Source organism: Mustela lutreola, chromosome 9 (assembly GCF_030435805.1).
Source record: "Mustela lutreola isolate mMusLut2 chromosome 9, mMusLut2.pri, whole genome shotgun sequence".
In the NCBI taxonomy this organism is placed as follows: domain Eukaryota; kingdom Metazoa; phylum Chordata; class Mammalia; order Carnivora; family Mustelidae; genus Mustela; species Mustela lutreola.
In genome coordinates, this window is record NC_081298.1 from 9,359,899 (window position 1) to 9,387,524 (window position 27,626).

The 27,626-nt window shown below is 45.3% G+C and overlaps 1 protein-coding gene across 3 annotated transcripts in view; it reads left to right on the plus strand.

Moving 5' to 3' along the window:
- Window positions 1-20,169: 20,169 nt before the first annotated feature.
- Window positions 20,170-27,626, plus strand: part of ZFP64 (ZFP64 zinc finger protein) — an 87,731-nt gene continuing 80,274 nt past the window's right edge. Inside the window, exons 1-2 of one of the 3 annotated variants that reach the window (XM_059132645.1) lie at window positions 20,170-20,577; window positions 24,174-24,413. In XM_059132645.1, the coding sequence (XP_058988628.1) occupies window positions 20,532-20,577; window positions 24,174-24,413 (286 nt within the window). In that variant the 5' untranslated portion in view covers window positions 20,170-20,531. The remainder of the gene's footprint in view (window positions 20,578-24,173; window positions 24,414-27,626) is intronic. The other 2 variants (XM_059132644.1, XM_059132643.1) reach the window with 2 other exon arrangements.

The following is a 27,626-nucleotide window of genomic DNA, read 5'->3' on the forward strand; positions in this document are numbered from 1 at the left end:
TAATAAAAGGATCCCTAAAGTGGTACCTGGGTGGCTCAGATGGTTAAGCTGCTGCCTTCAGCTCAGGTCATGATCCCAGGGTCCTGGGATCGAGCCCCATGTTGAGCTCCTCGCTCAGTGGGGAGCCTGCCTCTCCCTCTGCCTCTGCCTCTCCCCCTGCTTGTGCTCTCTCTAGTGAATGAATAAAATCTTTTAAAAAAAGGGAAAAAAAGATCCGTAAGGTTCCTATAAGCTTTATAATTACTTCGTTGTCTTTATGTTTATGTCCTTAATTACTGGGCTATTTTTCATGCTTTCTTTAAGGTTGGTAGATTTTGCTTTGCTTTGCCTCGTTTCAGTCCGGCCCCCCTGTCCATTCTGTTTCAGCTCAGAACACAATGTGCGGCACTCTGGGAAGATGGAAAATAAGTGGTAGATAAGTCCTCGCCGGCATAAAATCTAGACTTTTCCAAAAACGTTTTCACCAAGAAGCCCCAAATTATTTCTTTTCACTTACATCTCTTTTATCTCATATTTCACCAGGCGGGATTGGCTAGAGGAGCAAGGACCTGGGTGCCCACCTGTGCCGGGAGATCAGGCTCACTGGCCGTGTGAGGAGAGGAAAGGCTCCTGGGGCGCCACGACAGCTCCCGGACCCGGAGGGAAGCAGGGAGCTCCCGCAGCCTCGCTGAGTCGCCTCCTAGTCTCTGCCTTCCCTCTCCTCCACTGATCACCTCCCACTCAGGAGACTGGGGGACGGGGCGCCTGGGTGGCTCAGTGGGTTAAGCCGCCGCCTTCGGCTCGGGTCATGATCTCAGGGTCCTGGGATCGAGCCCCGCATCAGGCTCTCTGCTCAGCCGGGAGCCTGCTTCCTTCTCTCTCTCTCTACCTGCCTCTCTGCCTGCTTGTGATCTCTCTCTGTCAAATAAATAAATAAAATCTTAAAAAAAAAAAAAAAAAAAAAGAGAGAGAGAGAGAGACTGGGGGTGCAAATACTTCCCCCACCTGCCCTCCAGCGAGGAGGAGCCAGGGGACCCTGTGCAGTAAGATGTGAGGAAGGGTCCGCTGAGAAATGTCTAAGCCTTGCACTGAGCGAGCTGATGTGTCCAACCTGGTCTCTGGGGACCAGAGGCAGGAAGGAGCCGATGCCTAGAACAGGCTCCCTGCACCCAGACGTCTCTGTCACCGGCCACAGCTACCCTCGCACTTTGGTCCACCATGACTCACGTGGCCCACGGGATCCGAGGGAACGCGCGGCTTTGAATCCCTCCCGCGACTGCTCTCCTGGGCATTCCTCCCCTCCAGCCCTCCGCCTCCCTCGACATAAATCCTGAACAAACGTCTACACACAGTCTGTCTGAGGGGGCTGTATAGCACAGCTGCGACCCAAAACTTCCTCTTTCGTGTACATGAAGGGCAGAAACAAGCATGTTTCGATTCATGGCGTGTTTTCTGCTCCCTAAGCCAGTAGCTCAGGAACTTAGTCTGGCTCCCGTGGCCCTCAGCGGAGGAGGCTGGTGAAAATAGTTGTCCTGGGCTCCCAACCTCATATAGTCAGAGTCACTATTCTCTGCCCAGAAATCTGCGTTTGTACCAGGCTGTGTCCCTGGGATGGATGGTGTGAGTCTGGCAATCTGGTACCACACAGGGGTGGGTGCTGTGCTAAGCATTCAAGCGTAGCCCAGGGAAGGCAACAGAAAACCCAGGTCTGCCCGCTGCCCAGAGAGGGGAAACATGCAGGAGCGGGTGCAGAACTTGGGGAAGAAACCCTCCACCAAGAGTAGTCAACAACTAGAAGTGGATTATTGGTCAAAAGACGGAATGAGGTTCATTATAATCAGCGCTTCTGGCTACCCCCCTATAGTGGTAATGAACAGAAGATTCCTAAACTCTAAACCAGTGGCTCTCAACTACAATCACAGGGCTGATTTTGTCCCCAGAGGACGTGGGACAGTAACTGTAGATACTGTTGGTGGCCACAAGTGGGCAGGTCCTATTGGCATCTAGTGGGTGAAGGCCAGGGATTCGATTAAACATCCTCTGATACACAGGACAGCCCCCGTGACAAAGAATTCTCCAGCCCCAGGTGTCAATAGTGCCGTGACTGTTAGGCCATATTCGTTTCCTGTGGCTACTATAACAAAGCCTCACAAACTGGGTGGCTTAAAATCACAGAAATGTGTCTCTCACGGTTCCAGAGGCCAGAAGTCCAAATTCAAGATGGCAGCCAGAAGTCCTCTTCCAGCAGGATCCCCAAGGACCATATAAGGTTAGCTTCACAAAGACCAGCGGTAGTCTTCAACACATTTTGGGGGGGGATTCAATTCTACCCACAACAGAAGCCAGGGCCTAAATTAAGTTACTCATGTGTCTTTTAAGCAGTTCCCACGTAGGAGTCCACTAAGAAAAAGACAAGGAATAAATATGTGGAACTTATACCAAAAATGAGCCACTGGGAGACCTGCCTGAATCTTTTAGTCAGTTCTGTTCATTTTTTTTTTTTTTTCCTCTTCTTCTTCATTCTAGGCCTGGTCAGCCAAGGGCACAGACCAAAGCCAACCTTTTTTTCCTTTTTCTTTTTAACTTGAGCCAAATATGTTAGGACACAGGACTAAAGAGTAATGACACTTTGAAGTGCTGAGTAAGTTTTTTGGGGAAAAAAATGTCACACATCTGCCAGCAGGAAAAAAAAAAAAAATGAAGAGGAGAGCGAAAGCTCTGGTAAAAATCAAAAAGGAAGTCAGTCGTGATGTTTCAACCATAAAGTCACCTTTGCAATGTGGGTGGAGAGATTAATGTCAGCGACTATTCCTGCACCCCCTCCTGCTACCCTTGACACCTCCTGGACGTGGCTGTTACGCCGACTTTCTGTCCTAGGGCGACGGGAGGTCTCAGGAGCCCTTCATGCCTCGCAGACAGACATTCATGCTGAGCCAACAGGATCTCGGTTTCTCACACTTGCAGTTCAATTTCTGCCACATGAATAAAAGTTTGGGGACTTGCGTGCCTTTCAAAAACCATGTAAGTGATTCTGATATGATAAAAGCCAACTTTATTTTAGGCTGCAGGCTCCCTTTTGAGTTATTTATTAAGTTAGTGAGTTGTTCGGGTATTTCCACACACCAACATTTCCGTCTCGGGCACCGGCTCTAGGCGGCCCTCTGTGCACCAAAGCTGAGGGAAGTGTCTCAGCGTCTTCTCCTGCTCTCCTTATTGCCACAAACTTAGTGGCTTGAAACAATACAGATTCATTATCTTACAGCCCAGGTGCCCAGAAGTCCAAACTCGGTCTCACTAGGCTGAATTCGAGGGATTAGCAGGGCTGGTTTCCTTTTGGAAGTGTTAGAACCCATTCAAAGGAGACATTTCAAAGAACCCATTCAAAGACAGACATTTCCCAGTTGAGGAACATTGAAATGAGTGTGCAAACAGAGGTGTAGTCGTCTCCTGCAGCTTCCGTAACAAGCTGCCACAGATGCACTGGTTTAAAACACCAAATGGCTTGTTATCTTACAGTTCTAGAAGTCAGAAGTCTGAAAACCAAAACGTTGGCAGAGCTGGTTCCTTCTGGAAGCTCTAGGGGAGAACCCATCTCCTGTCTATTCCAGCTTCTAGAAGTTGCTGCCCACATTCCTTGGCTCATGGCCCCTTCCTCCATCTTCAAAGCCAGCAGTCTAGCCTCTCCAAATCTCTCCTTCTCTGACCTCTTCTTTCATTACCACATCTTCTGTGACTCTGACCTTCGTCTCCCCTTTGTGAGGACACTTGTCGTTGTGTTGGGCTCACCCAGACAATTTAGGACCATCTCCCCAGATCAGGACTTTTCATTTAATCACATCTGCAAAGTGCCTTTTTTCTTTTTTTTTTTTCTTAAATTTTATTTACTTATTTGACAGAGATCACAAGTAGGCAGAGAGGTTGGCAGAGAGAGAGGGGGAAGCAGGCTCCCTGCTGAGCAGAGAGCCTGATGTAAGGGCTCAATCCCAGAACCCTGAGACCATGATCTGAGCCGAAGGCAGAGGCTTTAATCCACTGAGCCACACAGGTGCCCCTGCAAAGTGCCTTTTGATACATAAGGTCTCTGGACAGGGAGCTCCAGGCAGTGGAACTAAACTGAAAACAGAGAGGACAAGAGAAGGGCTACAAACTGATGGCAGAACCCCCTGACCTTCCTTCCCCACTGTTCCCTCCACTCCCTTCCCCACCACCTTCCAAGACCACAGCCAAGAAGGCGGATAGCCTCCCAGCAGCTGAGTGGTATGTATTCTTTGGGAAATTTGCCAAGTGTAGAAAAGGGAAACCCGTGGGCACAAGCAGTGACACAGCCCAGCCAGGTCACCCTACGCGGATGCTCAGGTTTGGCAAACCGCCTACCCCATCCCCTGCCCTCGGAGCTGCCGGTCAGCATTTTCGTCCCTCTTCCTAGAATAAGACTGGAGAGCCAAGAAGTGTAAGACCTTTGAGGAAACCCCAAAGACAAAGGCAGAAACAATGAAGCAGAGAAGCATCAAGCCACTTGGAGGAAACCATAACTATGTCGGAGGAAGAAAGCGCCTCCCCAAAGTAGCAACATCACCAGAGAGACAAGAAAAAATGCCACACCCACAAAACAAGGATCAGGTGCCTTTCTTTTAAAAATTCCAATAACCAGAAAAGAGTTCTGGGAAGTTAAAAACAGGAGAGCTTGAAAGGAAAACCACACAGAAAACCTGAAAGGTACTGTAGAGGAAACGTCCCAGAAGGTAGAGCAAAAAGACCAAGACACGAAATTGGAGAGAAATGATATGTAATGATAGAAGCAGGGCAGGAGGTCCAGTTCCAAATGCTGGAAATTCTAGCAAGAGGACAGAGAAAACAGGGGAAGAAAAAAAAACTATACAATGTCTCAGAACTGACAGCAAAGGACACTAGTTATTAGAAGATAAGGCTCCCCTGGGCACCCCATGCAATGGGCGGGAATCAACCCCACCAGTAAACAGCATCATAAATTCCAGATTAACTCAGGGACAAGGAAATGCAGCTAAACGCTGGTAAAAAAAAAAACAAGTTTTCATCCAAAAGCACAACGATCAGAATGGCGTCAGACTTAGGTCATCCGGGACACGGAAAACTCAGGAACCTTGGAACAACACCTTCAAATTTTTTTTTTTAAAGATTTTTATTTATTTATTTGACAGAGAGAGATCACAAGCAGGCGGAGAGGCAGGCAGAGAGAGAGGAGGAAGCAGGCTCCCCGCTGAGCAGAGAGCCCAATGCGGGGCTCGGTCCCAGGACCCCGGGGCCATGACCCAAGCCGAAGGCAGAGGCCTAACCCACTGAGCCACCCAGGCGCCCCACACCTTCAAATTTCTCAAGGACAATTCCAGTTGATCGCTTTCATGGCCAGATTCAGTATTTGGAATTTACCTACCGGCTCAAATTTCCTTTAACACTGAAACCAATCCTGGAGAAGTTTTCCTGGCTGGTCAGGGCCATGTCAGAGAAGGGCCAAGGACACCCAGCGGAGGTCAGCCAAGGTGACATTCTGCCTCCTCACGTCAGCTGAGCTAGTGTCCTCGTCAGTCGGCTTAGTGCCCCATTTTACGCATTTTTTGTGGGTTTTTATTCATGATTTCAGACTGTTTAAAATGGCCCCAAGCAGGGGCACCTGGCTGGCTCAGTCAGTGGAACATGTGATTCTTGACCTTAGGGTCATGAGGTCGAGCCCCATGTTGAGTGTAGAGGTTACTTACTTAATTAAAATAATAATAATAACAATAATAATAATAATAATTAAATGGAATGAAGTGCTGTCTAGTGCTCCTACATGCAGGAAAGCTGGGAGATGCTTACAGAAAATGTTGGTGTCTTAGATCAGGTTTGTTCAGGCATAAGTAAACAGTGCTGTTGGCAGAGTTCAGTCCTAGTGAATCAACAATATATATTAAATTAAGTGTCTTTAAACAGAGACGTGCATAAAGCTATGGACTGACGGACTGATGGCTGATGAAAATGTCGTGATCAGAGGCTCAAAGGGACCCACGTCTATTTCGCCTAGCAACACTATTCCCTAATTCAGCATCATGGTACCTGTAGAACACAATGGTAGCCAATAATAAGAAACAACTATAATTTTAACATAGAATGGGGTTTTTTAAGATTTATTTATTTATTTCAGAGAGAGAGAGAGCAGGGGGAGAGGAAGACAAGCAGAGCTCCACTAAGTGGGGAGTCCCACTCGGGGCTCAGTCCCAGGACCCCAAGATCATGACCTGAGCCAAAACCCAGAGTTGGATGCTTAACTGTCTGAGCTGCCCAGGCACCCTAGAATGGGTTTTTTATAGTCCAATATAATGAGATTTTTTTTCTTGCAGTGGATAGTTCTATGGATTGTAACACATGTATAGATTTGGGTGACCATGGGTACAATCAGGACACAGAACATTTCCAGCACCCAAAAATATCCCCTCCTGTTGCCCCCATGTCGTCAAACCCTCCCCTCTCCTTTTAAGCCCTGGTAAGCACTGATCTATTCTCCATCACTATCATTTTATCTTTTAGAGAATGTCACATAAATGGGATCACAGTCCGTAACATTTTGACAGTAACTTCTCTCACTCAACACAATGCCTTTGGGATTCATCTAAGTTTTTACGTCTATCAGTAGTTTATTTCTTTTGACTGTTGAGTAATATTCTACCTACCCTAGAATTTTCAATGCAAATCATCAATTAAGGAGGACGATATACAGGTTAATTCTTAAAATATACCTCCCTTGTACTTCGCCACAGGAATCTAGCACACCAGAAAAGGGGAAACGCCAAGAAGGAAGAGAGGTAGAAGAACAAGACAGTCTGCCATGAGGAAGAAGCGTAAGAAATCCTGGGGGATGAGGAAGACACCATCTCAAGACCATCAGTGCCCAGTGGCTCTTCTCCACATTGAAGAATCCTCTTCAAAAGATGAAATCACATCCGAGAAACTGGTGTGTGTTTGAATACCTTGAGAAGAGATTCACCCAATGGGTAGGAACTAATTCAGATGAGTTAATACACCAAAGAGTAAGCAGACGAACAGAAAGGGACATTTTTTTTTTTTTTTAACTCAAATGAAAACAAAAAGTTGTGCAGAACAGCATAATCAGAATATACTATGGTTCGGCTGCAAACTAGTATTTACACAATGTAAACATGGAATATTTGTCTAAACATAATTACACTGTAATTCCTCTGGGGCCCAGGAAATAGTGGCAGGGAGATCACTCTTCTCTATAACGAGCCTTGGAGAGTAATTTAACTCTTTAAACTGCATGCCTGTATCACACAGATAAAAATTAAAACTAAATTTTAAAACCCCACATGAAGAAATCATGTGGGGAAAGAAAAGAAAAATAGAAATCTATTTTTTTTTCCCTAAATCCAGGCCAAGAGAAAGACAGCCATTTCTGATAATATCAGCCTTGAAGCTAGAGTCATAAATTCTCTCCTTTGTTTAAAGCCAATTCAAACTTGGATCTCTGTCATTGTAACCAACAGAGAACTGACAACTACTAAAATAATGGATTGGTGCTTGATTTGCTGAAGGTGGCCCAGGAGCCACCTTCATGTCAGGAGCTGGACATGCCCTCCAACCACCAGCCAAGGTGCCATGCAGCTCCTGGAGGAGCTGGCGTTCCAGACGCCCAAGGAACATGTTGGCCAAGCCAACCAGCGTGGAGTTGGTTGGTGGGCTGGGGGACGGTCTGGCCAGAACAACACTTGATCCATTTCCAGGTAAGTGGTCCTGATCTCTGTCTTTTTAAAACATGGTTACTGCTCTGCTTTCCCAGCTGTTCCCTTCTGGTGAATTTAGGTGAGCCATGGGCGGTTGCTCAAACCATGCCCATGAGGTCTGCTTGTGGAAGCTACTGTTGAAACACGGTATTTCATCTACGTGTCTGGTTGGACTGGAAGGCCACAAGCAATGCCAACATTCATCAAGGACAAAAAAGAAGATATTTGCCATTAGAGCCTTAAAAATATACATTAGTATTGGAAATTTCTGAAAGGTTATTTTAAAAAACAGTTTTATATTTTTATTTAACCTTGTGCTAACAACATTTTCATTGACAGTACCTATCAAATATATGATAAGATCATGATTAAAAATATTTAAGCAGATGGGTGCCTGGGTGGCTCAGTGGGTTAGGCCTCTGCCTTTGGCTTGGGTCATGATCTCAGGGTCCTGGGATCGAGCTGGGTCCTCGGCAGGGAGCCTGCTTCCCCCCCTCTCTCTGCCTGCCTCTCTGCCTACTTGTGATCTCTCTCTGTCAAATAAGTAAATAAAAATCTTTTTAAATAAATAAATAAATAAATAAAATATTTCAGCAGGAATTGCATATACCCACTTGAATCATAAAGTCTGACACACAAAAATTGTGTCTGTGGAACAAACTCAAGTCTCTTGTATAAAAATCAGGCACTTGGGGTGCCCGGGTGGCTCAGTCAAGTAAGCATCTGTCTTCGGCTCAGGCCATGATCTTTGGGTCCCGGGATCAAGCTCCTACGGCAGGTCCCTGTTCAGCAGGGAGTCTGCTTCTCCCTCTGTCTCTGCCTCTCCCCTGCTCAGGCTCTCTCTTTAACTCAAATAAGTAAATAAAATCTTTAAAGAAATAAAAATAATAAAAATAAAAATCTGACATTTTATAAGAACTTATGGAAAATTATAATACTTAATTATTTCTGAAAACTTCCTGTCTTATTTTTTACATTTTAAGGAACTAACATAAAGAAATATGATTCATTTTCAGGGGTGCCTGGGTGGCTCAGTCAGTTAAGCATCTGCCTTCAGCCCAGGTTATGATCCCGGGGTCCTGGGATGGAGCCCCGAGTCAAGTTCCCTGCCCAGCAGGGAACCTGCTTCTCCTTCTCCCTCTACCCTTCCCGCCACTTGTGCACTCACTCTCTCTCTCTCTATCTCAAATAAAAAAATAAAATCTTAAATTAAAAAAAAAGAAATATGATTCATTTTCTCCTAGCTTCCATACCAATAGCTTTTCAGGCATGTACTCTGACGCGAAAAAAGTTGGGAAGAACTGGCTGAAATCAGAAGGACATTTATTATTATATTAATGGAAAGTGAGAAGGGAGGCAGTGTCAAAGCCATTTCAATGGCTCAGTAATCTCAGCAGGAGCCAGGTTCCTTCTAACTTTGCTCTCAGCACCCCGACTTCCACACCCAAGCTCACCAGCTGAGGTCCACAAGATGGCTCCCGAAGCTCCAGAAACCATGTCCACTGCTGAACATATGGTGGGAAACAGAACTTCCAATGGGAAATAGAAAGAGTGGACCTCGTACAGAAGCTTGGAGGGGCTCCAGATAAGTCAGTCCCATGGAAGGTATTGGCTGTGTCTAAGTTCCAGGACACCTTTGTGACTCCTGGGACCGGAGACTGTGACTAACTCTATGTGGAGCCCGGGGAACCTTTGCCAAAAGGAAAACATGGAAGGAGGTCATCCCATTATCAGAAGATACCAGGCAGACTCCAAAACAAAACCACCAAAATCCATTAGAATTAGCTAAATAATAATAAGCTGAAGTAAAACCTGGGTTCATAGATCTCCTTGGTGTTGTATCATCTGAGCCAAAGTATAGAACTTTCTGTGGAAAACAGCTGTCTCTCCATCAAAATTTGCCCCACCTGCAGCCTAGAGTTGTAGTTTACAAAGGACTGCCCATCCGGGGATGACGCTTTCCAGGCTGGCCCCCTTCAGTCACTCAAGGCTGTGTGACTAGGCTCTACCAATGGCACATTAGCCAGAAGTAGGTGTGTGTCTTTTAGAGCAAAGGATTCTAGGACATGAGTGCACTTTCTTCAGGTGCAGCTGTGGGGGATGACAGAGCCACAGTATGGAGGGGGTCCAGGACCTTGAAGGAGACCTTCCATCTCAGACTTGAGAATAAGCAGTCAGTTTCTGTGACTTCGAAGCTTTGTATTTATATGGGGGGGGTATTGATTTCAGGAGCAAATGTGGCCCTAACTAAAATACTTTCCAGGACATTATAATGAAATCTGGACTATCAGTACAATTGTGATAAGACTCCCTTTAGAATTGGCCGTGAATGAGGATGGGTTAAAGAGCATTTAAAAGTAATCCACATTTTTTGCCGCTCAGAAAGAGTATGATGTTATCGTTGGCAGGATCTGGGTGAAGGGTACATGAGAACTCCCTGTACTATTTTTGCAACTTCTTGTGGGTCAAACTATCTCAAAATAAAAGGGTATAAAAAGATATCCAAAAAAGGCTTAATATTTTTTTCAAACTTCTGCCAACAGCTCTGGATTCCCACAAGAAAGGAAGGGTCTCAGTTTCCCCTTCTGTCAAATGAGAATTAGATCAGTGCTGTTCCAAGCACAGGGCTCCTAAGGGTGTTCCCTTAGGAACACTCAGCAAATATCTGATTTGAATTTCACCTTTAACATATAATTAACACAACTTGATAATACACACCCAAAACTTGTTACATGCTACCTTTTCACACACTGAGGACCCCAAGAGGTTCACTTTCAGATTCCCTCTTTGATGTTCAAACTTTGGAACAGTGTGTCTCCTTTACCATCTATGCATTATATTTGAACCTCCTCGGAGTCAATAATTACCTAGATTGTAACTATATGCTTTGGTTTCTTAGAGATGGGCATTAAAAATTTGCTTTAGTTTGCTCAAATTTAGGCCTGTATTCTAATTAGAGAAATGCAAATTAAGTCTACAACTGAGCATGTTTTTACCCATCAGATTGACAAAGATCAGAAACGTGAGAACACCTTGGGAGTGAGTGTGACACCGGGGCTCTAACAAGTTACTGACGGGAGCTCCGAGTGGCACAACCCGGTTGGAATGCATCAAAACTTTAAATGCCCTTTGACCTAGCAATTCTATGTTTGGAAATCATTCTACAGATACTCTCTCTCCCATACAGATAAAAAGACAGACATAGATATTTGTTGCAGCTTTGTAGTAAAAAAAAAAAAAAAAAAAAAAACTGGAAACAAACTTAATGTCCATTAACGGGAATTGTGTCAGTACATTTTAGTGTATGTGTGTGCACACTGGAAAACTGAACACTTCCTGAAGCAAGGAGGGTTAGACCACCTCTAACCAATATTTTCCAAGATACATTGTTAGGCTAAAAAATTGGGATGTAGAAGGTTGTTTTGCTTTATAGTGTACTTTGGACAAAAGAAATGGATGGGTAAACACATCCTTTCCTGTACAGATGTAGGGAACATCTGAAAGACACACAAGAAACTGGTAATAGCAGTTGCTTCCTAAAAAGGAAATTTGGGGGGGAGCTCAGGGGAAGTTGAAGGGCACCCTCTTTTCTCCGTATACTCTTTTATACTGTTGGAAGTATTTCCATGCTCTTGCATTAACTATGTAAAAGAGTGAAAAAAGCAAGACCTGTGTCTGCTTGTTCCCATGAAATTTTCTAAATCAATGTAACTATTAAAACACAGGTGTGCCACCCTGGGTTTGGTGCCAGGCAAGACCCAACGCCAACTCCCATCAGAATAATTGGTTGAGTAATCAGGTCTCAACGCACAACGGGTTGAGTCTTGATGATGCCCTATTACCGAGGGGGTTTGCGCCTCTTTGAGCTTTCAAGTTTTTCTTTGTTGACTTCTATGTTTATACAGGGATCGCAGGGAGTTGCTGAATATTGTTAGTGAATCAGTTTTGGAGTAAGTTTTTCCCCGGTCCCCTTCAAAGACTCTGGATCAGCTTTCACGGACGAAGTCAGGAGGTGGGCGCTGGAGTCACCCAAGGTGTGTCTCCATGCTGCGTGCTGAGACCACATGCCCGGAGAGTCTGTTCCAGGGCGTCTGGGTGGGGCCCGAGCGTGTGGGTTCCCAGCAGGTGCCCGTGGAGAGTCCGAGGTGCTCCCCAGTTATGATTCACCTGCTGTGTCCAGAAAAGCGAGAATAAAACCGTAAGCCCTATAAACCTTATGGCCATCATGTCAGTCAGGGCTCAACCAGAAAAAGAGAAGCAACACTGAGAATTTACGCGTACATTTAATGCAGGGAATTTGATACACGCAGCGTAAGGGGGCTGAAAAGCCAAATGGGCGTGGTCAGGCAACTGAGAGATTCGTAACAGCTGGAAGGCCCTACCCACCCCCATCCCCACCCCCGCTCCCCAGGGATGCAGCTGGGACCAAAGGGAGAAGGGGCGTTTTCAGAGACAAGGGACTGGTATCACGTGGCTGAGATGAGGCCACAGTGGTCCAGCTGGGATCTGGGGCCATAGAGCAGACACAGCCACAGCCACCAAGGTCAAGAAGGAGGGGAAGAACTGTTCTGGCTTTTCCCTTCCATGTGGCTTTTCCTTAACCAAACCTGGCAGGAAGCCAAAAGCCCCCCCAAAGCCTCGAAATCACAGATGCGGGTCAGCTGCCTTGACAGGTGAGCTGAGCTCACTCCGGGCCTGCCCCCCTCCCCGGCCCTTTGGTTAAATATATGGTGGAAAGCTTGCACCACAATTTTCTGTGTAATTTTGACGAACTTTGAGTGGAGAGGTGGTGGATACAAATGCCTTTGAAAGTGCAAAGCTCTGGGTTCGCCGTTCTTTCTAGTCTTTGTCTCGAAAAATAAGAGAGGTTTAGAAGTGTTTGCACACCATCTACCATACAATTTCAATGGAAGGTATCATTTTTCTGGATTCTGTCATCGTATCACACTATGTCTGTATGTTTAACTAACATGGGGGGAAAATGCTTTCTTGAAATAGCCAAAGGTTTGCTGTAACAGTGACCTTCCAAAGGAACTTTGATACCATCTCTGCATCCATCACTTTTCATACACCAGGCCTCATTATAGACGCTGGTGTACAACAAGAAGATAAACAAAAGTTCCTGCCCTGAGACCTTACTTTTTAGTGCACTGTGCATGACTGCTATAGGAAGCTACATTTGTTAAAATGTTTAATATGGAAGGGGTGTCTGGGTGGCTCAGTTGGCTAAGCATCTGACATTTGGTTTTGACTCAGGCCTTGATCTCAGGGTCGTGAGTTCGAGCCCCCCACTGGGCTCTACCCGGGCATGGAGCTTACTCAAGAAAAAAAAAAATGTTTACTATGGAAAAAAATTGGTTACTTGAAATTATGAACTATCTTGTTAAGAGAAGGGGATCTTTCCTCCCAAAACTTAAGACAATGAACCCAGTGATTATGATCTTATGATTCTTGTTATGATTAATATTACCAGAATTTTAAAATGTGTGTTCTAGGGGCACCTGAGTGGCTCAGTAGGTTAAGCCTCTGCCTTCAGCTCAGGTCATGATCTCTGGGTCCTGGGATCAAGCCCCGCATCGGGCTCTCTGCTCAGCCAGGAGCTTGCTTCTCTCTCTCTCTGCCTACTTCTGATCTTTCTCTTTCTGTCAAATAAATAAAATCTTTAAAAAAAAAAAATGTGTATTCTGGGGACACCTGGGTGGCTCAGTTGGCTAAGCAGCTGCCTGCAGCCTGGGTCACTATCCCAGGGTTCGGGATCGAGTCCCACGTCGGGCTCCCTGCTCAGCGGGGAACCTGCTTCTCCTCCCTCTGCTGCTCCCCCTGCTTGTGCCCTCTCTCTCTGGCAAATGAATATGTAAAATCTTTACAAATAAATTAATAAATTAAATAATATTTTTTAAATAAGTGAAAAAATAAAAATGTGTATTCTTTTAATAATTTAAGAAACTGTCTGAAAATTTCCTTCCAGAAATCATTTAAGTAAGAAAATAATTCTGATAGGTTGATTTAGGCAAATCTCTGTCCTTCTACAGTCTGTGCGACCTGTCCTTAAAGACTCTTACCTGAGTTCATCCTTCATTGGCCTTCCGACCAGAGGAAATCCATTTAACCTTTATGAGACTCCGTTTCTACATCTGTAAAATAGTGATAATCGTGCCTACCCTTCAGGAGATTGAATGGCAAAGTACAGGTAAGGCAGGTAATTCCTTGGCAGAGATTTTTAGTCAAAAGAAAGGGTTGGGAGGGACGGGGTGGCTGGGTGATGGACACTGGGGAGGGTGTGTGCCTCGGTGAGTGCTATGAATTGTGTAAGACTGATGAATCTCAGACCTGTACCCCTGTACATGGTGTGTTAATAAAAACAAATAAATAAATAAAAATATTTAAACCATAGGGAGGGACAAATCCTTTTTCTATCAGAAACATGGTAGAAATTTTGAATAAATTCAAATGGGCAATGATCTAGGGAAGTGACTCCATCTTTTTTTTTCCCCCTAAGATTTTATTTCTTTATTTGCAAGAGAGAGAACGAGCGGGGGGGGGGGGGGGGGGAGAGATGGAGAAGGAGAAGCAGACTCCCCGCTGAGCAGGGAGCCCAACATGAGGCTCCATCCCAGGACCCCAGGATCAGAATCTGAGCTAAAGACAGAGGCTTAACCAACTGAGCCACCCAGGTGCCCCAAAACTCAATCTTGATACCAAGAAGCAACAGGGAGGAATGGGGACTGGGGTAAATTATAGAGGCTAAGAGCAGTTCATTAGATCTGAAGAAATTTCTCAGATCCAGGCAAATGCTACCATACACATATGATAATGCAGTCCTGGATTTCCAGATTTTTCCATTGAAAAAAAAAAAAACACAAAAACTTTAAATCCAAATTTATCAAATATAGAGATGCAGACGTGAGCTACTCACTAAAATGGAGCTTTTTTTGGAATAATGTCCCAATGCTGGCATAAAACTGTGCTACCCAAGACAGTAGCAACTAACACGTAGCTCCTGAGCTCCTGAAATGGGCCTGGTCTCGGGGAAAATGTCTTGTGTCAGCTACACACCAGAGACTTAGTTTTGGATTGTAAACTGTTAATAATAATACTAAAATATGATAATGTTTTAGGGGTGCCTGGGTGGCTCAGTCAGATAAGTGTCTGTCTCCAGCTCAGGTCATGATCCCAGGGTCCTGGGATCAAGTCCTGCATTGGTCTCCCTGCTCAGCAGAGAGTTTGCTTCTCCCTCTCCCTCTGCCACTGCCCCCTGCTCATGCGCTCTCTCCCTCTCTCTCTCTCTCTCTCTCCCTCTCTCTCTTGCTCTCTTGTTCTTGCTCACTCTCCCTCAAATAAATAAATAAATAAAATCGTTTAAAAATAAATTAAACAAAATATACACAATATTTTAATATTGATTGCATGTTGAAATGTTAATAATTTGGATATATTGGGATACTTAAAAGGTATTAAAGCTTTTAAATCCCCATTTTTATGAGAAATGTACCATCTTTTAAGCATTGGCAACAGATCTGAATTTATTCTACAGTCTAGACTGATTTCCAAAAGGTAGTAGGATTATATTTGTAACTTACAGGAAGTTGGCCTTTGCTAAATTGTGTTCTTTCTATTAACTGAGAAGTAGTCAAAATCTTAAGAACAAAAGGAACCATAAACATTCTAGTGTTTATGGCAAAGCCTTTTTAAGAAATGTAATTTTGGGGGCGCCTGGGTGGCTCAGTGGGTTAAGCATCTGCCTTTGGCTCAGGTCATGATCTCAGGGTCCTGGGATCGAGCCCCACATCGGGCTCTCTGCTCAGCAGGGAGCCTGCTTCTCCCTCTGCCTCTACCCCTGCCTGCTGCTCTGTCTACTTGTGCTCTCTCTCTGTCAAATAAATAAATAAATAAATAAATAAAATAAATAATAAAATATAAATATATAAATATATTAAATATATATAATTTATATATAATATATAAAAATATATTTTATATATAAATAAAATATTAAATATTAAAAAATAAAATCTTTAAAAGAAAGAAAAAGAAGAAATGTAATTCTTACTGAGCAGTTCATCTGGAAGGAACCCATATTGAGAAAATGATCTGAAAAGAAAAGGAGAGGAAAAGCCCTTCCAAATGGTGTTGAAACAGGTTCTCCAGCAGCTCTCTTCAGGATGGCTGGCATAGAGAGATAATGGGTTCACATGGGCTAATAAAAAAAGCCACCAAGTATATTATTTAGGATATCTATTAAAAAAATTAACAACATTCAATGGCATATCAAATAAATTATGATGCGGTCTTATAATAAAATATTATGCAACCATTAAAATTCACAGTGAGGAGCAGAAGCTTGCAAACACCAAATGCATCACAATCACCCAGGGCTCTTGTCTAATGTACAGATCCCTAGGCTTCATACCAGTGCATAAGAAGCACAGTGTCCACCCATGGAGCTGGGACAACATCCCAGGTGATTCAAATGCACCAACCTAACTGGGAAAACTCTTCAAAATCAAAGCCAATTATGAAACAGTATATATAGTATTGTGTTTGATGGGGATCTGATTCACTGCATGAAAGAATGCATACACACACACACACACAAGTAACAGTAGCTGAAACAAAATAAAAGGCATTTCTCATGTAAATAAAGCCCAGGAGTAGGCAGTCCAATTGACAGGTCTACAAAGAAGTTAGGGACTTGGGCTACTTCCAGCTCACCACCTGACCATACCCAGAGTATAACTTCACTCTCATAGTCCAAAATGGCAGCTAGGGCTCCACCCATCACATCTTCTTTCCAAGCAAGGAAAGGAGGGAGTGGAAAAGAAGCAGCAAATGGCTATGTCAACTCATAAGTTTAGGAGACTTTCCGGAAGTTACCTCACAACATTTCATTTACATCGCAAGGATGTAGTCATATAACCATGTCCAGCAACAAAGGAGGCTGGAAAAGGCCTTCTTCTTCGAGGCCATACACTCAGCTGCAAATCAGAAACTCTGCCACTAAGAGAATTTGAGATAACCAATATTAGGTACACAAAAAGCAATCTCTACCAGAAGTATAATATTAATATGGTGGGTCATGTTGATTTGAACCATATGAAATTAACATTTTTACGTTAAAATACACAAATATCAGCAATTTATTTGATTTGTTCTATTATATTTCTATGGAAAAATCTAAAAAGATATGTGAATATTGGTTATCTCTGGATGGTGGGATCTCAGGTGGCCATGTATCATTTGTATAATCTTTAAAAATAATGATCATAATATATACCCAAAAAGGGAGATTAAAAACAGCATGTAAATTAAAATCATATTTTTAATAAAATATATTAAAACAACTTGTACATTGATCTATGCATATATATACACACAGACACAAAGAAAAAAAAGATTTTCAGTATATATGTCAATCAAAATATTATTTCTGGGGCTATGTGGCTGGCTCAGTCACTAGAACACGCAATTCTGGATCTTGGAGTTGTAAATTCAAGCCGCACATTGGGGGTAGAGCTCACTTTTTTAAAAAATGTTATTTCTGGGTAGGGGATTGTAAATGGCTCTTATTTTCTTTATATTTTTCTGTATTTCTTCCCAAATTTCTAACAATGAACTTGTAATACTTATACAATAAGAAAAACAAATATAGGAAGATTAAAAAAAAGAAAAGAAAAGAAAGTTTAAGACCAAAAAAAAAAAAAAAAAACAAAAACAAAAACCATTGCAGTGATCTACACATACCAGAGAAAGTATGGCTGTGCATAGTAGCAAATGTTTAAAATGGAGTCGATGGAAACATATAAATTCATTCAACATCAAAAACTGTATTGAAGCCTCTGTGTACCAGACCCTATCCTAGTCTCTGGGGATACAGGGCTAATAAAGCAAGCCAGATACCCTCTCCTGGAGCTCACAGTCTGGGAAAATAGATAATGGCTTCGTGTAAATAAAAAATAAGAATAACAGGGATTTCTTGCCCAGTTATATGAGCTAGGCACTACTGTAAGCACATTATACATAATGACTGACTTCCTCTGGGGGAAAAAAAAAAATGTAATGAAGTAGCTACTACCATTATCTCAACTTACAGAAAATTGAGACATAGAGCAGCTGCCCAAGGTCGCCCAAGTAACTCAAGGATTTATATGGTGGTGAGAACCTACAGACCTAACCACCCATTGGTAAGGTCCAGGCTCATAGCTCACTAAGAATTACCTGAGGCACTTGGGAAATATATGCAAATTACCATGTCTTGGCCTAGGAAATTCTGCAGTAGGTCTCGGTTAGGACTTGAGAATTTGGTTTTTCCCAAGCCCTCTAGATGTTTCTTCTCTTCAAGCTAATACGAAGAATTCTGCGCTCAGCACAAGGAAGTCAGAGTGGGGCTTACCTCTCCGGGCTTGGGAGCTGCAGTAGCACTGGCTGGGAAGGGTCAGAAGGCTGGAAATGTTCTGTGTCTTGATCTAGGTGGGGCCTGCCCAGGTGTGCACATCCGTGAACATGGACCAAGCATTCAAGAACAAGCATGACCCTAAGCTGCAGGACCTGTGTGGGTCACGTTCGCTAGGGACAGGTATAATGAAAGTGGTGTGGCAGAGTGCCAAGAGGAGCAGGTGCTTTAGATGTGGGACAGGAAAAATTGCCCTGGGAAAGGGACATTCCATTTGGTGACAGAAAGAAGCCAGGCCTGCAGAAGACCAGGGAAAAGCCATCCAGGCAGAGGGAGGAGCGAATGCACAGCTCCTGGGGCAGGGGCAAGAAGGCATGTGAAGCTGGCCTGGGTAAAAAGCAAGAGAGCAAAGATATGGCATAGGACCAGTGGGGAACAGCCGGCTCAGATCTAGCTCATTCCTGCCTCATGGCCCCAAGTCCTGCCCATCCCACAGGTTGGACTCCGCCCCCCCACCCCCACCTGCAAATAGTGCCTGCTCTCTCATTACTACCTACTCAAATGAGCCTTCCTTGACCATTCCAGCAGTCATGATTACAACCTTGTTTTCTGTCTTCCAAGGCCTTATCACTATTAAGCAATCACACTGTGGGGCACCTGCGTGGCTCAGTCCGTTAAGCATCTGACTTCGCTCAGGTTAAGATCTCAGGGTCCTAGGATGGAGCCCCACTTCGGGTTCCCAGTTCAGCGGGGAACTCTCTCTCTCTCCCTCTGCCCCTACCCCTGCTAGTGTGCTCTCTCTCTCTCAATAAATAAATAAATAAATAAAATCTTTTTAAAAAGAGAGAGAAAGAAAGAAAGAAATCACACGGCTGATTTCACTATTCAGCATTGACCGCATCACTAGCCGCTAGCCGAGTTCTCTTAGAGCAGGTACCCAATCATTTGGATCACCCTTGGACCTCCAGGGCCTAGCACAGTGTCTGGCACATTGCAGCACTTACTTTAAGTAACTGGTGGAGGCATGAACAATCCCTTAAAGGAAGCAGCAGAGAAAATTCCATAAGCTCTACAGTCCTATTCAGGGAGCGCCTACTACCATCCAGGCACTAGGCCAAGTGGCTGGGGATAGATAGATCAGTGAAGCAAAGAGATTTTTTGTTTTTTTTAATCCCACTTTCTCGGGAACTTTTGAATGTGTGGGGGGCGGGCCGGGCGGACAGGTAATACACAAGTAAATTATCTATCGCTGGATAGATATATTCCAGGTACATAATGTTAAATGTAATAGGTTCTAAGAAGAAAGAAAAGGCAGACCAGAGAGAGACAGGGAGCTGCTGGGTGGGGGAGGAGGGAGCGTCCATATTAGAATGGACTAGCCAGCACTGGCCTCGCCGTGACTGTGAGTGTGACTCTCCCGAAGACAGCAGAGAGGCGGGCGGGTGAATAGAGGGAGCATTAGCGCGGCGACCTGAGGCTGGAGAGGGCTTGGTGCTGAAGCCGAAGGAGAGAGCTGTAGGAGATGAGGTCGGCCAAGGGGACACAGATCAGAGAGGACAGTATGGACCAACAGCTGGGACTCCAACAGCAGGAAACTTGGAAATGCTCGTTCTTGGGCCTCGCCTCAGAAACTCCGGGGCGGACCGGCCGTCTGTGTTCTAGCGAGCCCTCCAGGTGACAGTGCCCGATAAAGGGGGCAGAACCCTGGCGCAGGGGGCCTCTGGCTCTTGATCCTAGTTGTTGCTCTTAGGATCCACGTGATCACTGTCCCCTTTATTTCACTAGCCGGGCAGGGGACCCGCCCAGCGCTCTGCCGATCTGCCCGCCGCTGATGCTCCGCTGGGGTTTTTCCCCAAGCCCGCCGCGCCCGGCGCACCCAACCCCCAACCGCAGCTCGACGCGGTCCCCTCTGCTCGAGCATCCCGGCGACCCGGGAGCGACGCCTTGGGGACCAGACGCCCAGGGCGGCAGGTGCAAAGGCGCCCGAGCCGGGGAGGCCAAACGCGTCCGCCACGACCGCAGGGGTGCGGGCCCGGCGCCGGCGGCCGCGGCCGGGGTTGGGGGCGCATCCCGAGCCGCCCGCGGCTGCCCAACCCGCAGGGACGTTTGCGCGCGGTCCAGATCCCGGGGGATTCCGCGGTCCCGGCCCGGGGGGCCCGGGCATCGGGATTGGCCCGCAGCTTCCCCGGGGAGCCGCGGAGGCAAAGCCAGGCTGGGGCGGCCGGGCCCGGCCAGCGCCCTCTAGGCAGCGGAAGTGGAGCTTGCTTTACATCCGTCCTCCCCGCCCGGCGGAGTTGGGAGAAGGAAGGCTGGGGGGTGTGGAAAAATAAAAGGAAAAGTCCCTGCACCATGTAGATCAGCGCCCCCCACCCTGGCACCCCGGCCGGCCGGGGACCTCCCAGTCGGTGGCCATGAACGCGAGCAGCGAGGGCGAGAGCTTCCCGGGCTCGGTGCAAAGTAAGTGCTTTTCCGGACGCAGTGCGCGCTCCGGGGCCCAGTGCGCGCTCCGGGGCCCGGGCCCAAGCACGTCTGCGACGCAGCGAGCAGGCCCGGGGCCCCGAAATCGGGGTGACGGCCCCGAGCCGGCGTCTCGGGCACCGCGGCGGGCGCGCTGTGCAGGGGGCGCCGGAGTGGGCTTGGGATGGGGGCACCCAACCCAGTGCAAGGCGGGGGGCGCTCTCCAGCCTCGCAAGACCCCTTGTAAGGGAACGGTGGGGGAGGGCATGCCGTTCAGACAATCGCCACCCCCTCGGGGCATTCCCCGCCCCCTCCCCGGCGGAGTTTGGGGGGATTTGGGGGTAACTGCCATTACGCTGATGGGAAAACTTCTACCTCGGTGGCTCCAAATCCTTGAAGTCTGGGGATCCGAGGGTTTCGTGAGGTCTGGCGGGCTGGGCTTGCCGGCACACTGGGAATCCTTTTACATATTAAAGGTGAAGATCTGAATGGGGAATGGGGCGGTGGTCGCTTTGAGTTTGGGATTCATTTTAATTTTCCTGATGGGGTCAGCAGCCTTATTCAAGTACCTGATTTCGCCCGCGGCATTGTTTTCCAAAGTGGGGTCCAGAGACCGAGCGCAAACCAGCCACCTGAGAGCGGGAGCGCTTCTTTAAAAAAAAAGAAAAAAGCTCCCTGGGCCCCACCCATTAGATGGGGTCGTGGGGGAGGGAATCTGTGGCCAGACCCCGAGTGGTTCGGTTGCAGAGTTTGAGAACGACCCCCTACCCTGGCACAGGGTTTTGCAGACACCTAGCACATAGGAAGCGCTTAGCTTGTTAGCTGTTGTGCAGACACTGCCTCCCAAACTTGGCTGGGTATTCCTTGCGTAACTTGTGAGAAGCACAGATTTCTCTGAACACCAGCCCCTCCTGCACCCTACCTCCGTTAGGACTCAGTATCTCCCAAATGGAGCACAGATAAGTCCATGTTTAACACACACACACACACACACACACACACACAAAACCCATTTGTCGTGATGCCATTACAAGTTTGGAGAACGTAGTCGAGATAAATGAATTCTTGTTGCTGTTGAGCACCTACCTGTATCCAGTGTTTTCTGTTTGGTCTGTTAATTCTCACTGCAAATGCAGGAGGTTAGGTATATTTTATCATTCCAAATGTTCAGAGAGGGATACTGTCACTTCTAACAGGGTATCTCAGGAATAACCCCACCAGGTATCATACACGGGCATGGGGATCCCTGGCCTGGCCCTTTACAAGCACCACCTTATTTAATCCTTTTCTTACCTATCCTATAGAACAGAAACTTTTACCCATCTTACAGATGAGAGAGACCAAGCCCAAGTCACTGTTTGTAAATTGTAACGTCAAGATTGTAAGGAAAGTCTAGGTCATTGTTTATGTGCTTGCCACACACTGGAGACATTGTCATTAAAACCCTTTCATACTAGGCATCAATCTTGTTGGATCATTAAGGAATCCTCATCAATGCCAGTCACCTTGTCTTTTGGTTCGTTTTCCTTCTAGTCTCATGGGCATCTTAGCTGCCTGGAGGAGGTCGTGTTCCAGAGGAATAGAAAAGGCTTCATTCCTTTCACCCATTGATTGGATGTATTTAAGTGCACAAGCGCTCTGCAGAACGGTTTAGAAAATACTATGACACAGGGTGCCTGGGTGGCTCAGTGGATTAAGCCTCTGCCTTTGGCTCGGGTCATGATCTCAGGGTCCTGGGATTGAGTCCTGCATCCGGCTCTCTTGCTCAGCGGGGAGCCTGCTTCCCCCCTCCCTCTCTCTGCCTGCCTCTGTGCATACTTGAGATCTCTGTCTGTCAAATAAATAAATAAATAATATTAAAAGGAAAAAAAAGAAAATATTATGACACAGCCCAGACCAGCTCTCCTTAGCAAGTCAACCAAATTGTATTTCCACACAGAGATTTTTTTTGTCAGCTCGACTTGAGAAAATTGAACATAATATAAATATTTATAAATTTTCAGAAAGTTATGATTCATATATACCAACCGTATATACACAAAGGTAGTTCTCATGTGATTTAGATTTCAGGAAATTTAGAAATAATAAAGACCTTATAAGTACTAAGATTATGATGCAGAGATAACATGAAATAGTGTGTTATTAGATGATTATATATATTTTTAAAGATTTATTTATTTGAGAGAGGGAGAGAGAAAGAAAGAGAGAGTGGGGAGGGGGCAGAGGGAGAGAATCTCAGGCAGGCTCCCCACTGAGCACAGAGCCCACGGCAAGGCTCCATCCTACCATCCATGACATGACCTGAGCCGAAGCCAAGAGTTGGGCGCTTAATCTACTGAGCCACCCAGGCACCTTTTTAAATAATTATACTTATAAAAATTTTAGTGATCCAGCCACAGTGCTTATGTGATATTATGTGGGGAGAAGACTAATTTTATAGTACATTATGATCTTAATTTTTAAGCATAAAGAAAATAAATGGAACAAAATAATTTGTAATGTTCATGGTACACATAGGTGGAAAGATTGTGACTGATTTTCCCCCTGCTTCTTCTGTTCCATATTTTCTGTTACAAACATGAGTTTCCTTATAATGAAGCAGGAAAATTTTTAAAAATAAAAATGAAGGTTGTCATATTAGAGACTTATTAATTGGTTGTATTTCTTCATTTAACCAACCTTTCCATCACACTTTCTAATATAGTAACACAGGTATTAACTCTTGGCATCATTACTATTGAGAAACAATGTCCCTATCAGTTAGGAATGAATTTTGGCTACAAGTAACCAACTGAACTCTACCAGCCTAATGAGAAGTCTGAAATTAGTTGATGCAGGGGATCAAGGGATCAGCATCTGTAGTGATCTGAGCATTTTCCTCATAGTGAAAATGGGGTTGCAGAAGCTGGCATCACATCTGCACTTAAGACCAAAAGAAGAGGGAACCAGTGCCATTCGTGTCTGACCCCTTTTTATCATGAAAGGCCAAACTTCCCAGAAGTTCCCAAGCATGTGAGGGACCAAGATCATTTAGTAGTTCTCTTGGCAGCGTCCGGGGCAGGAAGCAGGTAAAAGCAGAGGGATTGATTTTCATAACGAATGGGGAATAAAACTACCTTTCATTGGGATGGGACATGGCTATTGCTCCTTCAAAGTACAGCAGTCCTGCACATCAAAGAACTAACTTTTTTTTTTTTAAGATTTTATTTATTTATTTGTCAGAGAAAGAGAGCATAAGCAGGGGGAGCAGCAGACAAGGGAAAAGCAGGCTCCGATGTGGGACTCGATCCCAGGACCCTGGGATCATGACCTGAGCCGATGGTAGATGCTTAACTGACTGGGCCACCCAGGCATCCCTCAGAGAACTTTCTTGCATAAAATACCACTAGTGCCCCTGCGGGCAGCAGTCACTTGGATCTGGGAACATTGCTACTAAGGGAGAAGACGGAAGTAGAAGGGACATCAGGCCAGCCTCTAGCCATCTCTGCCACAGTGCCCTTTTTTCTACCTTGAATCTGGTTAGTGTTATAATCTCAGGCTGTTTGAAATTCGTTAATTAATTAATTAACCTGTGGCTTTCCCTTTGTCCCATGGAGTCCCAGGTGGCACCACAGTGCTGGTTGAGCTCACTCCGGACATCCACATCTGCGGTATTTGCAAGCAGCAGTTTAACAACCTGGATGCCTTTGTAGCTCACAAGCAGAGCGGCTGCCAACTGACCGGCACGTCCGGGGCAGCCCCCAGCGCAGTCCAGTTTGTATCCGAAGAAACGGTGCCTGCCGCCCAGACTCAGACCACCACCAGAACCATCACCTCCGAGACCCAGACGATCACAGGTACGGTCGCGACAGTGGGAGAGACTGTTAGAGTTGGCCCCGTTATGTCCCAAACACCTCCGTGGAACTTATTAAAAATATAGATTCCCAGGGTCCACCCTGTAGGCAGGCTGATTCATTATTTTTAACAAGCTCCACTGGGAAGCCAGCTGCCCAGCCAGGTTTGGGAACTGCTGGGTGGCAACATTAACTGTTAGTAGTTATAGATGTTGTCATGTGTTAAAACAGACAAAAAACAGATTTCTAAAACAAAAACCTGTATACACCAAGAAAAAAAAAATACAGGAAATGCATGAAAAAAAAAGTTATTTTGGGTGGTGGTAGTGTGGGTTTGATCTTAAAATTTGCATTATTTTTATAAAGGGACAAAAAACATGTTTTGTTTGTTTTGTTGTGTGTTTTAATTTACCAGTAGGTTTTGATGCCTCCCCACTCCCCCATCCCTTGCTCCCAGCTAGGAAAATAGAAAAGTTCATCCTAGTTCTTGGTTGTGTTCATTTACTCCACCAAAAATAAATTACAGATGGATCTAAAATTTAAATGTGCACAGTGAAACCATAAAATTGTAGAGTAAATACACACACACACACAGACACACAGTCGCACTAACATTACCTGTACTTACACCTCTAGGATCAGTCTCAAGGGACTAGACAGACAAGTTTAAAAATGTGAAGTCACCCATTTATGAAATAGATAGCGGAGATGCTGTCAGATCCTGCGGGGAAACAGAGAATGTATTCTGATTTTTATTTTTTATTTTTTTTATTTTTTTTATTTTTAAAGATTTTATTTATTTATTTGACAGAGAGAGATCACAAGTAGGCAGAGAGGCAGGCAGAGAGAGAGAGGAGGAAACAGGCTCCCCGCCGAGCAGAGAGCCCGATGCGGGACTCGATCCCAGGACCCCGAGATCATGACCCGAGCCGAAGGCAGCAACTCAACCCACTGAGCCACCCAGGCGCCCGGCATTCAGATTTTTAAATGAAAGTATATGGGACTTCTGGCTGACTCGGTGGAACTATGTCACTCTTGATCTCACGGTTGTGAGTTTGAGCCCCACGTTGGGTGTAGAGACTTAAAAATAAAGTCTTTAAAAAATAATCATATATATATATAGATATATATATGGTATACATATCAATACTCTGCCTACCAAAAGACAAGCTGGAGTCCTCTGGCAAAAGAAAAAGCATCAGGAATGTGGCTACAAATAAAGTTAAAATTTTCCCAAAGTAAAAACAATGTATAAAACTAAAGACCAACAACTGGGGGAACAAACTGCAGCACAGATGACTAAGGCTTAATGTCCTTCATATATAAAGAACTCCTAAAATCAATAAGAGTAGAGAAAAAGAAGCAAATGAAAATGTCAGCAAAGGGCAGCAGCTAATATAAAGAGACCACTGAACATAGAAGGATGCTCTGTCACCTTAGTAATTAAATTAATGTGAGTCAAAAGAAGGGCTGGGCCAGATACTGCTTTCAGTGTAAATTCATATAACTTGGACAATTTTGTGATGTCTTTTAAATTTAACATCTTAAATTTAAAATGTTCCAAATTTTAAAATGTACATAAACACATTTACCTAGTAAGTCCACTTATCCCCTAAAATTTCATAAACAGATGTATAAGGGTGTTCATTTACTATATAGGCTATAAAGAAAATGGTACCTTTGTATGTATACATCAAGAGAAAATCAGATAAATAAACATCAGAGATTCGGACAGTGAAATATGACTTAACCTTGAAAAGGGGAGCTAGAGCTTTGTAGAGATACAAAGATTCTTGGGGGGGGGAGTATAAAAACACACATATGGATGCATACCTAGTATTATATTCGAGGCAAGCTTCTAGAACAGGAATGAGGCAGGTAATGTTAAGGAAAGAAGCAAACTGTACGAAAGGGAATGGGGACTGGTGGGGACTGTGGTTTAAGTAGAATGAGTACATATGACTCATCCGAAGGGACAGCTGCCCTTTGAATCGGTCAGTTAGATATTTGGGTTTTTCAGAGAAGCTGAAAAATGTAAAATTTCTGAAATTTTAAAACTTTGTTGGCCAAACGAAATATATCCATCAGCCTGACTGAGCCCACAGGCTTTTTCTAGACTCTTCTCCGACAGTGTTTAGCAGATAGTTAATCTGGATCTGGGGGGGGGAGTGAAAGAACATGGTGGGGGCGCACCAACTTTCACCACCTTGGTATTGGTGTGGTGGTTGGATTTTTTTTGCCAATAAGCAAAGTTTTGGGGTTGTCTCCCAAGTCTTTAAAACACTGAACTATAATTACCTGATCACCTCACAAGCCTTAAGAAAAGCACCTTGAGGTTGTCCCACTTTTTCCCAAGTTTATCTTAATTATCATCCCAGAGGAAGTCACTAAGAAAGTGTTAAAGCTAAAAACCACCTTAGCAGTGGGTTTTCTTATTTTATGGCTGGACATAAAGCTACAGGTGGGAGAGGACCACCAGTTCAAGACAGTCTCAGGACTTAGGCCTTTTGGCTTTTACCCTTGTGGTCTTCTCCCTGTTCGCCGTCCTCAGAATCAAACTCCCAATAACCCAGCACATGGGGTGTGGAACCCATAAAACGTCAGGAGGCGTCAAGGCCCACACTTTATTTTTGGCCACTGCACCTTTCCAGGTTCTGAGGCTTCGCTTATGCTGTTCCCTCTGCCCAAAATACTTTTCCCGACGGCGGATCTTGTTTCATCTTAGGACACTCCCCTTCACTCTGTACGGCAGCAGCCAAGATGAAGTCCTCTCTTTTCCAACTGAGCCACGTTTCTTTGCCTCAGAGCCTGAGTATGTGTTGTACCCCCTGCCTAAAACTGACTCTTGGGCATACGTCCAAGCTGAGCTTAAAGGCATCTCGTCAGAGACCCCTCCTCTGTTTCCCCCGGACCAGATTAGGTCCCTGTCATTAAACCATCCCTGAGCCGTAAGTGCCATGAGGTCAGGGGCTGCACCCCTCCTGCCCACCGCTGGATCTCCGGCACCGGTCCTTGCTGGGAGAATGAGCGGCTGCCCCAGTCTCCCATCCATCAGTAAAGCTGACCCCACACCCACGTACTGGCTCCTCCTAGGTCTGCTCAAAGACTCTCACCCTCCCCTTGGCATTTCCACTGCCCTGTGCCCACTCACGGGGGGCATGCCTGCGCTTCGCTGGCCACCCTGTATGCTCAAGCCGGGCCTGGAGACGTCGGTGC